The sequence below is a fragment of the Rhipicephalus sanguineus genome, chromosome 1 (assembly GCF_013339695.2).
Source record: "Rhipicephalus sanguineus isolate Rsan-2018 chromosome 1, BIME_Rsan_1.4, whole genome shotgun sequence".
Lineage (NCBI taxonomy): Eukaryota > Metazoa > Arthropoda > Arachnida > Ixodida > Ixodidae > Rhipicephalus > Rhipicephalus sanguineus.
Genome location: NC_051176.1, coordinates 50,674,673 through 50,686,771, shown reverse-complemented (window position 1 = coordinate 50,686,771; position 12,099 = coordinate 50,674,673). Strand labels below are relative to the sequence as shown.

At 45.8% G+C, this 12,099-nt stretch overlaps 1 protein-coding gene across 6 annotated transcripts in view; it reads left to right on the top strand.

Annotated features, from left to right (window-relative positions):
• Positions 1 to 12,099, top strand: part of LOC119391221 (ankyrin repeat and KH domain-containing protein 1) — a 204,064-nt gene that overhangs the window by 17,229 nt on the left and 174,736 nt on the right. For all 6 annotated transcript variants that reach the window (XM_049414348.1, XM_037658948.2, XM_049414346.1 and 3 more), the window contains exons 2-3: positions 2,118 to 2,289; positions 9,696 to 10,105. In XM_049414348.1, coding sequence (XP_049270305.1) covers positions 2,118 to 2,289; positions 9,696 to 10,105 — 582 coding nt within the window. The remainder of the gene's footprint in view (positions 1 to 2,117; positions 2,290 to 9,695; positions 10,106 to 12,099) is intronic.

Genomic DNA, 12,099 nt, shown 5'->3' with positions numbered 1-12,099 from the left:
AGGTTTTTGAAGCCGGCCAATTTTCCCATTTGATCAGGCACATAAGGCTTTCGCCTTAATGCATTTGGATTTTTCCCTCTATTTCACTTTCTGTAACAAGGTGTTACTGTGCTGAAGACAGGTAGGCAGGCATCGTGAAGGGTGCACGATCGGCTTTGTTGGTAAAGCATGCTTTAAATTTCAATAGAGAGCGCAATGAAAACAAAGTGAAGCGGGCGTTCTATTCTCTGTATCCTCCGTTTTTTTTATCGCGCTCCCTCTTGAAACTGAACTTGTGCTGCAAATCACTTTCCTTGCTGCAATATTTGCTACAAAACGCTCTTGATGATAGATTCCGATTGTATGTGCAGAAAAAATAGGTACAGTATACCTCTAACAAACAATCGTTCATCGTACTCTGTACGTCCGCTCAACTGTTTCCACTGTAAGGCCCTTTCGTACAAGGAATTGCCCTAGGTTAAAGTATAAACAGTTAGCGAAGCATGCGCCAACAAAGCGTAGATATTTGCTACTGAAAACTCCTTGCTGTCCGATTCCATGTTTGGGCAACACCGCTTAGATTACGGGCTCAGGCCCCTGTAAGGCCCGGTCTGCGGTCGGGCCGGGCCGGGTAGGGGAAATTTTTTCTCGGGTTTGGGCTGGGCCCAGGCCTTGCTTTGAGTCACCGGGCAGGGCTCGGGCGGGTAAACGTGAACGAGTGCCAGGCCCGGGCTGAGAATCATGGCCCGTGCAGTGCTCTAATTCATGCTGCTGTATTACTATACTGGTGGACAAGTTCTCTTGACTCCTGAAGGAAATCCTACAGTGGCATTGCTGTTCAGCATCACTTCCTGTATTGTTATGTTGTCTGTATTTTGGATCAAATGTTGAGTTAACCTAGCTTTCACTTGTGACAGTTTTGCATTTGCCAAAACGAGTAGCATTGAAAAGGATGTGAAATTGAGATATGACTGAGTGATGTGTCAGTCATATCTTAATATGAGTGCTACGCTATGATGTTTTTGTTTTTGGCTCCACAACTTAATACAAATGTGAATGGGACTGTGGGACTATTGTCAGGATTGCTTGCATGTGTGCGCTTCACTTCCACAGCTTTTAATTCATTGCAACAGAAGGTTGTCTGCAAGTGTAGCAGCAGTGTTCATTCTAAATTTGTTAATGCTGTTCTATAATGTGTGGCCCTGGCCTCTCGAAGAACAAAGCATGATTTTTCTGTTCTTGGTGCCTTATAAACCTTTCCACATGTTCGGAATGTGTTCATAGTGTGTGTCCCTCAAAGTTTCACTAGAGTGCACACTTGTCCTTGTTTTAATTTTTTTTCGATCAATTTGTACCAGCTTATTGGCACATTCCCCATTCCTTATTTTATTAAAATGGGCATGTGGGTGTGTGCAGAAACAGTCTCAAGTTCTGTGATGGGAATGTATTGTGCGGACTACATGCTGTGACAAGATTATAGTGTGAGTGAACACACCCCTTTAGTGTGTTATTGGCAGTTAAGGTGCTGCGATAAAAAGAAAAAAATGTTTGATTTCTTTGTTCCACATGTTGGATGCATGCTAGAGGCTCCTTCACATATGTAGCCTTTATTATTGGGTTTGGAAGAGCTCACTTTGTGATGCTGTAGCTACTTGGTCATGTTATTAATACACCTGAAACCGCACCATTTTGCCTTTGGTGGATCAGTGCGTGAGTGATTTGTACTAAATGGCAGGATGCTAGTAGGCCTGAATGAGTTGCATTTGTAATAGACTAATTCCGTAAAAGGCAACTGGTGTGTTTCTCCTACTGCCTGTGGCCCTCAAGTTCTGTGCTAAATGTGCATTTGAAGTTGGTGTGTTAATAGCTTCCTTCCCAATTTGAAGGGTTTGCTACGTATGCTACATGTTTCTATGCATAGTTTTTTTTCTAGTTGCATGTGTCGTGTGTCAGGACCGCATTCAAGCTAGTGTTACCATGTAGCAAGAGCGGGGGTACTGACAACAGAGAAAGAATTAGTTGAAGCTGTGCACTTGCTGCAATTCTGTCTCGCTTTAAGGCACCACTCTTGGAGCAACCATAGTGAGACTTGACCCACGGGTTGTGGTTTTAGTGACCGTTGTGGTAATGAAATGCAGGCCGAGTCATTCATCTTGGACCCAGAAGAGCTGGAAGAAGAGCGCGTGCTGGACACGTCCAAATTCCTACTGAGCTCATCGGAAGGTGGTGGAGGTGAGAGCCCCGACCTGCAGGTGGGCAGCGTCGACCCCGATACCCAAGCACGCCTTGAGGCGCTGCTTGAAGCCACAGGTGGGTGGCCTCTCGGTGCTACTGCTTGATGTCACTTGATGGGCTTGGATTCAAGCCATGTTATTGGGTGCTACGTATATGCTTCGTAAACAGGTGTAGGTGCCACAATGTGTTTCTTTACACTTCTGTGTGTTCTTTACGCTTTTGCATTCTTGTGTTTACGGTTGTCAGTGTTGCGATACTACAAAAATCTTGGCAAATCTTGCATCCATGCTGTATTTGCCAGATGTACTGAAGATGAATGGCTGCTGGGTGAAAGCATAGTATTAAAGATGCATATGAACAGACGTCAGTTGTCAAGCATGGTGAAATTGTGAAATTGAGTTTCATATTTATTTGGCCGTCATTGGAATTATAAAGGTGATGAAACAAAAAGAGCTTGGCCCAAAGAGGTGGTCAATACTATTGAAAATTCTAACCAAATTTGTGAAGGCTTTGGGCTCTGATGGAGCCGTGCTCATGGAACATAGTATACGCCATGTAAGATGAACATGTAGGCTGATGGGAATGTATTGTGCGGACTACATGCTGTGATAAGATTATAGTGTGAGTGAACACACCCCTTTAGTGTGTTATTGACAGTTAAGGTGCTGTGATAAAAAGAAAAAAATGTTTGATTTCTTTGTTCCACATGGGGTACTGACAAAGGGGTACTGACACAAAAATTTTGGCCTCGCATTCTTTTGCTGCAATGTGTTGCTTGGGGCCTGTTAGTCATAACACGGCACATCGCTTGCTGCAGCGCACGACAGATAATTAATTACAGGTTCCTCATTACCGACCAGTGTCAGTTTCGGCTTCAAAAACGACAAGCCTCCAGGTGCAACTATCAGCACCTAGCGGGTGCAGCACTCGATCACGTCAGCACACAGAACTGTGATGCACTTCCGCGTGGTTCGCGAGCAGCCGCCAAGAAGTAGGCTGCTGGAGCGAATACAGCAAAAAAAAAAAATGGTAGCTATGACGTCATCATAACTTGTTGCAGCGTGGTCACGTGAGGGAAGTAGGGGGGTCACCAAGGGTCACCTTTGAGGGTGTCAACAGTGTGAGGGTGTCGATTGCTCACGCAAACTTCAAAATTCATTTAAAATACCTTCCAAGCTATATTCGCTGTTGATATTTTGCAGATAACATACGCATGTTAACGGGAATCGATCCCACAGGCTATCTCGGCCACGAAATTTTGTGTCGGTACCCCTTTAATTAACGGCTTTTACGCAACAAGCTCGCCAGCCGAATCTTAGAAATAACTACATTAACATAACAAATAGCCCAATAGAAGGCCAATATAAATCACACAAAGAACATAACATACACAATGTACGATGGATGTGGGACGTTCAACTCACCACGGGAATCCACGGGAACGAGCCGCAGTATCGTTCTCACAGACCTCCCCCGAGAGCTGATGGCCAATAACCGCGCCAAGCCCCAAAAGAGAAAGAGCTCTTTTGGGGCTTGGCATGGCTGTTGATCAGCAATTGATTGCCATTATTTAAGAGGACTCACCAGCTCCAAGGCAACGCAGATTTGAACTTTTTGTGTCCATAGATGGCAGCACTTACAAATCACCAAAAGGTGGAAAGTTAGACTAGGCGTGTAAATCTCACCAGGACATGAAATATTTTGTCATTCTGTGTGTGAAAGGTAGCGCTGCTTGAAACTTGCCCAGGAATACCTCAAAACACTGTGAACACTTTGTCTAAAGCCCTTCCTAGGTTTTCTGCCAGCTAAGCCGTAGCAAATGCGATGGGGGGCTTCAGCTTTGTCCTCCCTGTACTGTGGGGTGTATGCTATTGACGGCCTAGCGACCCTCCAACTTCTCAGTTTTGCCACACTGCTCCCGTAGTAACCTAAACAATGGGTAATGACCCATCTTCACAGTTGTCTGCCGCTTATTGTGAGACGCTATCGGATGCTTCTTTCAGCAGCCGGTTGGGAAAAGATGCGACACACAGGCACACTGAGGTTGATAATTTGAATAAACTTTCCACTGTGTGTAGAAGTTACTCGCTGCCACTGATCACAGTGCATCTTTCTCGCTTCGTTCTTTGACTTCGTGGTAGAGCACTGCACGAGATTGGGCTTACCCGAAAGTCCCAGCGTACACTGCAATGAAGAGCACAGCAACGTCGGAGTAGGGCGTAGTATGTGTGTTTTCATTAAACTTCCTGAATGAAATGTCATTAAATAGTATTTAAAATGTACTAGATTTATTACTTTTACACAGAATCATCTCACCGCGATTCATGTCGTAAAAGCAGTTACTATGTCGTAAAAAGCAATTTTGTTTAAAAAATGTTTTTTTTTCGAGCAAGGCTTATGTTTTATCTCTGAAACACTTTGATGTACTGTTTTGCCATCTAGACAACTTAGGTGTATAGGTGGAATGGCTACTTTGAGAACATTACATTTCAAAGAAAATTTAAAGATCCAAGAGATTTGTGCACTTCTCCCTGTTGATATTGAAGAAAACAAATTAATTTAAAATTTTGTGTATGAAAACCTAATATCGTTTGGTGGCACAAAAAGAGATTTATAGTAATGCGCGAAAAAAAATATATATGTATGTATGTATATACATACAGCATGCTTGGTAGGCTAGCGTTTGGAAATTTAAGGGCACAGGGCAAGGCAAAATTTGAAAAACATCACTTCTTTTTTTCTTCGCAATTTGGGAAGTGTGTACCTTTGTGCATCTTTTCCAAATTTGTGTTTTTCTTAAAAAGTATTTTTGTGGCTGAAAAACCAGTTTTTTCGGAAGCAAGTGGCGAGTCCACACAGATCCCAGCACAAGCCCCCTCGTATGCGCTTCGTGCTTACGGTCCATTAAAAAAAAAAAAAAACTTTGTGTCGGAAAGCCAGAATGCTTGTATGGAGTCAGCTGTGTATAAGCAATTGTCACATAACTTCTAAGGGAGTCCGAAGATGCTGTGTGCCTTTCTATTCGCTCTTGTTCTTCGGAGCGCGCCTATTCGAGCACTTTCAGCTCCTAGCTTCATTACACCTTGTGTCTGTCGTGCCTGTCGATAAGTTAAGATGCTGAGGGTAAAGAAGGCCTTCAGCAAGCGTAAATACAGCTCTCTTGTGAATGCAAATAAATGCCGGCGATGTACTGAGGTGCTGAATGCTGAACCAGCAAGCTCTTCATCGTTGAACCTTTCAGCCTTTTCAGCGTCCGTCGAGGTGAATCGTGTGCAAGGTGACAACTGGTAGGATCTCATGGACGTCAGTATTGTTTGTGATGCAATTAGACTGAATTGCACTTGCAAACTGCGCGCTGCAAGTGTTGAGCTAATGGGAATTGCGTCGCAGAGTCCTTGTTGTCTTTGTTTAGAAATTTTCAGCATATGCCATGGCCATCCTTTGCTTCCATGCAGGTGGCACTACGGTTTGTGTAAAACGCAAAAGCATGGCCGGAAAGAGTGCCAACAACTTCACATGGATGCAGCATTTCCTTTTACTTGCACTTAGTGAGTTACACGGTTGAGCAAAGCCAGTGAAGCACTAAATGTTAACAAAACTACTGAAATGAGAGTGTGCAAGAGGCTGGACTTTTCAACCATCCACATCTCCCCATCCATGTCATTGTCGGGAGATGGTGTCATAAACATTGTGGCCATGACATGTTTCTGGCTCCCACTATTAAATCTGGCACTAGCAGTACCCAAAAGCATAGCCTTCTAGATCGGTGGCTGTCAATGAGATCAGAAGTCATAATTGAGATGCAAATTTCTAGTAGAATGAAGGAAAGAAGGGAAATTTTAAGGGCTCGTTTTTCTTTTTTAGACATAACATTATCTATAAATTCTCAACATTTCAACAGTTTCAATAAATTCAGCAGTTCTTAATAAATTTCTAGTAGAGGGTCGGGCTATTATTTGGCGAAGATCAGGTTAGTACTAGAATGTCTGGCTGGAGTCTCAGGTCATGTCCTACATTTACTTATTGTAAGCACGGGCAAATATTCAAACGAATATTACAGTATTCGAGTTCGCTTCAAGACGAATTTAAAGCTTCCGAAATTACAATGTATTCAAAACGAACGTGAGCTGTATATTTTACTGCATGTAGCCCCCTAAAAGGTGGTTTCACCACAGCGTGGGGCGGCTATGTCGTGAAACCACGTGTTCAGGGGAAGCCCGCATTGCTGTGAAGCCACCCTTCAAGGTTGAATGTACATTTTACCTGCACCTCGGTTATTTGCAACACTATGAGCATGGTCAGAAAACGCCACTGATCGGTAGTCGAGGCTCCTGAGAACACGCAAGCCAAACTTTACAGTGCAGCATGCGGCATGGAATTTACAAATCATTTTCAAAGTTACCTAGAAATGGTTCCTTCTCTCGAAAAATGATGCCATTATCCAAAATTACCGTGTCATAAACACAAAATCCACGGCCATTAACTGATTTAAGTATCATGAGCTGCATAGTTACCATGGCCACAGCGGGATGCCGTGACATGCCCGTGCATGCTCGTGATCACACTGAAGGTAAGCCGTGCATTCGAAGACAGAAAATCAAGTGCTTAAGGTCATGACACGTGTAGACAAACGAACGTAGCTTCTTGCCCCTCCCCCCCCCTGTCATTCCCCACTCTGTGTGCTTCGTCATTTTCCCCACCCTCTGTCATCCCTCCCTGTGTGTGCTCTCCTGTGTGCTTCTTTCTTCGTCCCTGTCTTGTTCTCACTGATGACATATATTCCAAATCAAAACCAACTTGTGCCTTAAGCTTCTAGTGTTTGGTTGTCAAGGTGTCTGATACATGGGATGCTTGTGTTTCTTTAGGGCTCTTAGAGCAAGTTTTATGGTATAGTAAGGAGAGTAAGGGATCCAGTAGAATCTCGATAATTCATTCCTTTAATTCAAATTGAAAAGATAATTTGGACTCTCTGGCTAGTTGTGGCAGTGTTATATTGTCACGTGGTTGTGACGGTGAGGAAAGCAGCGGCAGCCGGTAGAGTTAAAATTATTGGGCAAACTTGTGCCCAGAAAAAAAAAATTTGACACTCAAAGTGCAACGATATCGGTGTGTACAGTCGTCGGATGTTGAATAATCTGATCAGTGGTAAGGTGCATCGGCATTTGTACACATGACATCGAAGATTCCAGCGTTGTCAGTGGTGGCCGTGTTAGTTCCAGAATAAGCTGTACTGTTCGCATCGTGCGCTCAAGCTTATCGGAACAATCTGCAATAATCGGAATGTTCGACATTGTGGCGCGGTGCACACAAGGCAGTGGTTGGACATGTAATGGGTCGGTTACATGAAAATAGTAAAAGAAGTGCGCGTGGCAATATGTACTTGAAACAGATAATATGTATTTGAATATGTACTGTCGGCCGCAAAAGTTAGCAGGATCTGCAGCGCGTGGCGGAGCGACGGAAAACTGCATTGCTGCGTCACCTGTCGTGACGTGGCAGGTGTTGAGGCTATAGGCCTCGGCGATTAGCGACGGCGCGTTTAGACAACGTGCCGTTGCCGGATCTAATCGCGGAGGCCGCGGCCGATAGCCTCAACACCCGCCACGTCACGGTAGGTGACACAGCAATGCATCATTTAAGAAGCGCAAAATGACACGGGGACGAAGCATAGACACACACAGGAAAGCGCTTGTCCTGTGTGTGTCTATGCTTCGTCCCCGTGTCATTTTGCGCTTCTTAAATGATGAACCGTTTCCAACTAGGCCAAACAGCCGTTTTGCTGAACAGCAATGCAGTTTTCCATCGCTCCGCCACACGCTGCAGATCCCGCAAACTTTTGTGGCCAACAGTACTTGGTCGCTCACTATATATAGGTTGTCCCAGCTATCAAGCTAAGGTTTTAAATGCGAATGCATTTCTTAGTCGGGGCATGTCAGGCGTCTGTCGGTGTCCGCGCGCCGGCAGGTGTTATCTCTCCACTCTCACTCCTTCTCCCATAGCAACAGCTGCGGGCGCGCGCGCTTATCCTCGCCCCTAGCAACCGGAGCAGTTGGTGCGGGCGGAGTAGCGGAGAGTGAGTGGAGAGGAGGAGCGCGCTCTGGCGTGTGAGGGCGCTCGCATCGCAGGAGCTCGGCGGAGCTCCCGCGTGTGTGGAGAGTGTGTAGGAGAGGGTAGGTGCAGTGGCTTTGCCGCTCCTTCTCTCGCCGTTCACTCTCTCTCCTCCCTGTGCTCCACTCTCCCGTCCGCTCGCTCGCACGTATATATAAATGGAGTGAAGCGATTACTACGCCGTGTACTCTTGGCGCAAGAAATGCATTCGCATTTCCTCACGATTCCCTTCGGGAATGTGGGGGCATTTTTTTTAAAAAGGAGGTGCGGTGTTACGCAAAGAGAACACAGTACATATTGTTCCCAGTACACTGGAGTAGCTGCCAGTGATGTTTTTTTTAATTAGACTTCATTACGTACTTGAAATAAATCTTATAACTTATAAAAGGGTCATTGAGGAATCTGTAGGCATAATTAAGGGCATGTAATGAGCTATTTCCAGCAAAATACTAATTGCATGTCAATTTTTTTTTTTTGACTGAATAAGAAAGCCCATGAAATATGAAAATATTATGTAACTGCGAACACTTTGCTTTATTCTGGTTATTAAACGAGCTCAGACAACTGTTGTTGCAGTGTTGATAAAGGGCGTGGAAAGTTATCCTTTTTTTTTTCACCGCTACATCTGTCGCCACAAAAGTGAGTCGACAAGAACAGCACTGCGGGCACACTATCAATGGAATGAGCCAGCCGTGAGAAGGATGATTAATGTAGTGTGCATTTGAGTGGAAGAAATAGCCGAAAAATTGCGACACATATTGTCGGCACTTTTTCTGTACCATTATCAAGGTACTGAACACTGTCTTTAGCAGTGCGCGACAGGCGAAATGGTTGCTTCCAAGAAGCTCATTTTAGGGTGCTGCTTTCTTTTGCAGGTGGGAATGTAGTCGCATGTTATTTTTAACATTTCGGTGGTTTTCTTTTTCGAAAAGTGTGTGTAATAAGCAGTTAGTACATTGCTGAAATTAGCACGTTATGATGTAACTTAAACATGCCTGCAGGTGCCTCGTTAACTTTTTGATAACGGGGGGAGTACTTCTCGAGTTACAAAATGTATCAAATTAACTGATTAAGCCTCCTTAACAAAAAAGTTAACCAACGGCTACTCCAGGGTACGGGAAACAGTATGGGCTAGATTTTTTTCACGTAACAGTTACAAATTTTTAAACTGTTCCCAGTAGCTGGGACACCCTGTATATGTATAACATGTTCATTAGTTAGATGGAACAGTAGCTAACAACATTGAATGGTGGTGAAATGAATGAACACTACTCGATTCATGCACACAAAGCACCCCTTCTTTCCATCCAACCACCATACATTGTAGACAGATGTTCTGTTTATTCAATGTGGGCATGTCTGTATGGGTGCAGGGCTGAGCAAGCTGTCCCTCGAGGGCAAACAGTTTGCAGACCCGGAGGTTCTTCGGCGGCTGACAACCTCGGTGAGCTGTGCTCTGGATGAGGCGGCGGCTGCGCTCACGCGCATGCGGGCCGAGCACGGCGGGGCCACACCCCATCAGCAACAGCAGCAGCAGCAGCAGCCACTGCAACCACAGCAACAAGCGCAGCAGCAACCGCAGCAGCAGCAGCAAGGATCAACTGGAGGAGCACCTGCAGCGGCAGTCAACAGCAGCCGGACCCTGGCGGAAGCGTGTAGCGAAGGGGACGTACGTGCCGTGCGTCAGCTGCTCGACGAGGGCCGCAACGTCAACGAGGTCACCGAAGAGGGGGAGAGCCTGCTCTCTCTCGCTTGCGCCTCGGGATACTGCGAGCTGGCACAGGTATGTTCACAATGTACTGCAGGGAACAGCAAAAGCTCGCTACTTCGTGCCTCATTAAAACCTTTCTGTAATTCAAACTGAGCAGTATAGTTCAGCCGAGCTCCATACAACTCCACACATTAAAAGGCTCGTTGGGAGGTTCTGAACCCATTCGAACAAAAGTCGTCATATGTTGTACTTTTGGGATTGAAATCTCAGCTTAACATCAGGTCACTCGTGAATGTTCAACATAGTACCATAACTAATGTTCAAATGGGTTCAGAACATTCATTTTTCTACTACTGCAAACAGTTCTCATTCCAAATTATTGTGATATGCTGATTTACTTTGCAACTCTCTCAATTTAGAAAAAAATCTTGCTCCCAGGAAGGCACATGAAATGTTATCTATTTTACAAACTTCGTATTGCACTAGAAAAATAATTGCATAATCAGTGCATAAGTATACATATACAGCATACCTGCCAAGTCTCCCGGATTACCCGGGAGACTTCCGGATTTTGAACGTTTCTCCCGGTTGTACGGGTCCTAGCAAAATCTCCTGAAAATCCAGTTTTGCCCCGCGCGTCCAGTGCTTTGTCTGGCCACATGAGCAAAGTTGTCTGACGACGTAGTAGAAAGGATTCTTCTTTTTTATTTAACGATGGTAGAAATGTTCAACTCACTTTCATTGCGCATGAAGTAGCTGTGCACTTTGCGCCACAGTGCTGCTAACGCAAACGTGTCATAGCACTGCAGCCGCGTCTTGCCGGTGATGCGCTCCTCAGTTTGGCCCGAGGAATTCAATTTCTTGCGCTTCGGGGAGGCAAGTGGGGCCCGCAGAGCTTCAGCCTTGATATGCTTAACTGTTCGCTCGCTCACTGCGGTGAGCTCGACGACAGTCCGGCACACTGCATTTGCAGACAAGTCACGCTGACGACGCCTCACTCCAGTGTAGACGTTGCAGATAACTTGCTTGGTCTGTTTTGATAGCCACTTTCTGTCACATTTAGTGTACAGCTTCTTCGGAAAATGAGACGGCGAGTTTCCGGCCGCACACGGTTCAGTCGGCATCGCAGACGCCATGTTTACTGAAAGAGCAGGCGTGAGGAAAACGTGGGGCTGTCGAAGAAATAAGCAAGACAGAAACAAAATTGAAGTTTACAATAACAGCCGTTACCGATGTCTGTCAAGATAGCACGTTCGCCAGCGCTCGCGACCGTCCCCGTCTCAACGGCGCCCGTTATGGTCCCTTGCCAGGCGGAATAACCGGTAAACAAGCGACGACAGGCCTCGCACGCGGAGCGATGTTATCGCATGTGCCCTTCGCGCGACGGTGACGGCCGGGTCGTTTCATCTCTGCTTCAACCGCGTTCGTGCCTAGCGCTAGCGCGCTTTTACTCGCACTTGAAACAGACGATGCGTAAGCAATGTTATCGGTTTGTACTCTGTACAGATCAGCGGCGACTGCAAAATCCCGCTGACAGTGTCCATATAATTGATATCGCAGTGCATCCTCCCCCCCCCTTTGAGTACATCCCCCGAATTCTGTTTCTCCAAACTTGGCAGGTATGTATACAGTAAAACCTCGTTAACCCGGATCTCACGGGACCGGTGAAAATGTCTGAGTTAACGGAATTCCGGATTATCGAATGGACCGTAAAAACAAAAGGAAAATGTGCTCGGCACAGACGAACCTTTATTTCATGAAAAACTGCATTATTTTTGTCTGCCTCATCGTCGGAATTTGTGCTAGAACGGTTTTCTTCAACCCCACCAGGTGGTGGTGCGCACGCTCGCTGTCGCGAGAACCGACGCAGAACTCCTCGAGCACAGCGAGGGCTTCGGCGGCGTCCTGCACGGTGCGACGTCGTGATGTCATTCGCGTCTTTCAATATCATCACCTGTCTTTCTAGATCATTTGCTGGTTGCTGTGGCCGCTTCACTCCGGTGACGGTCGCCATCACTATGAAGCACGACGGTGGTGGCAACGCGCACAAGCACAGTCGGAGAATG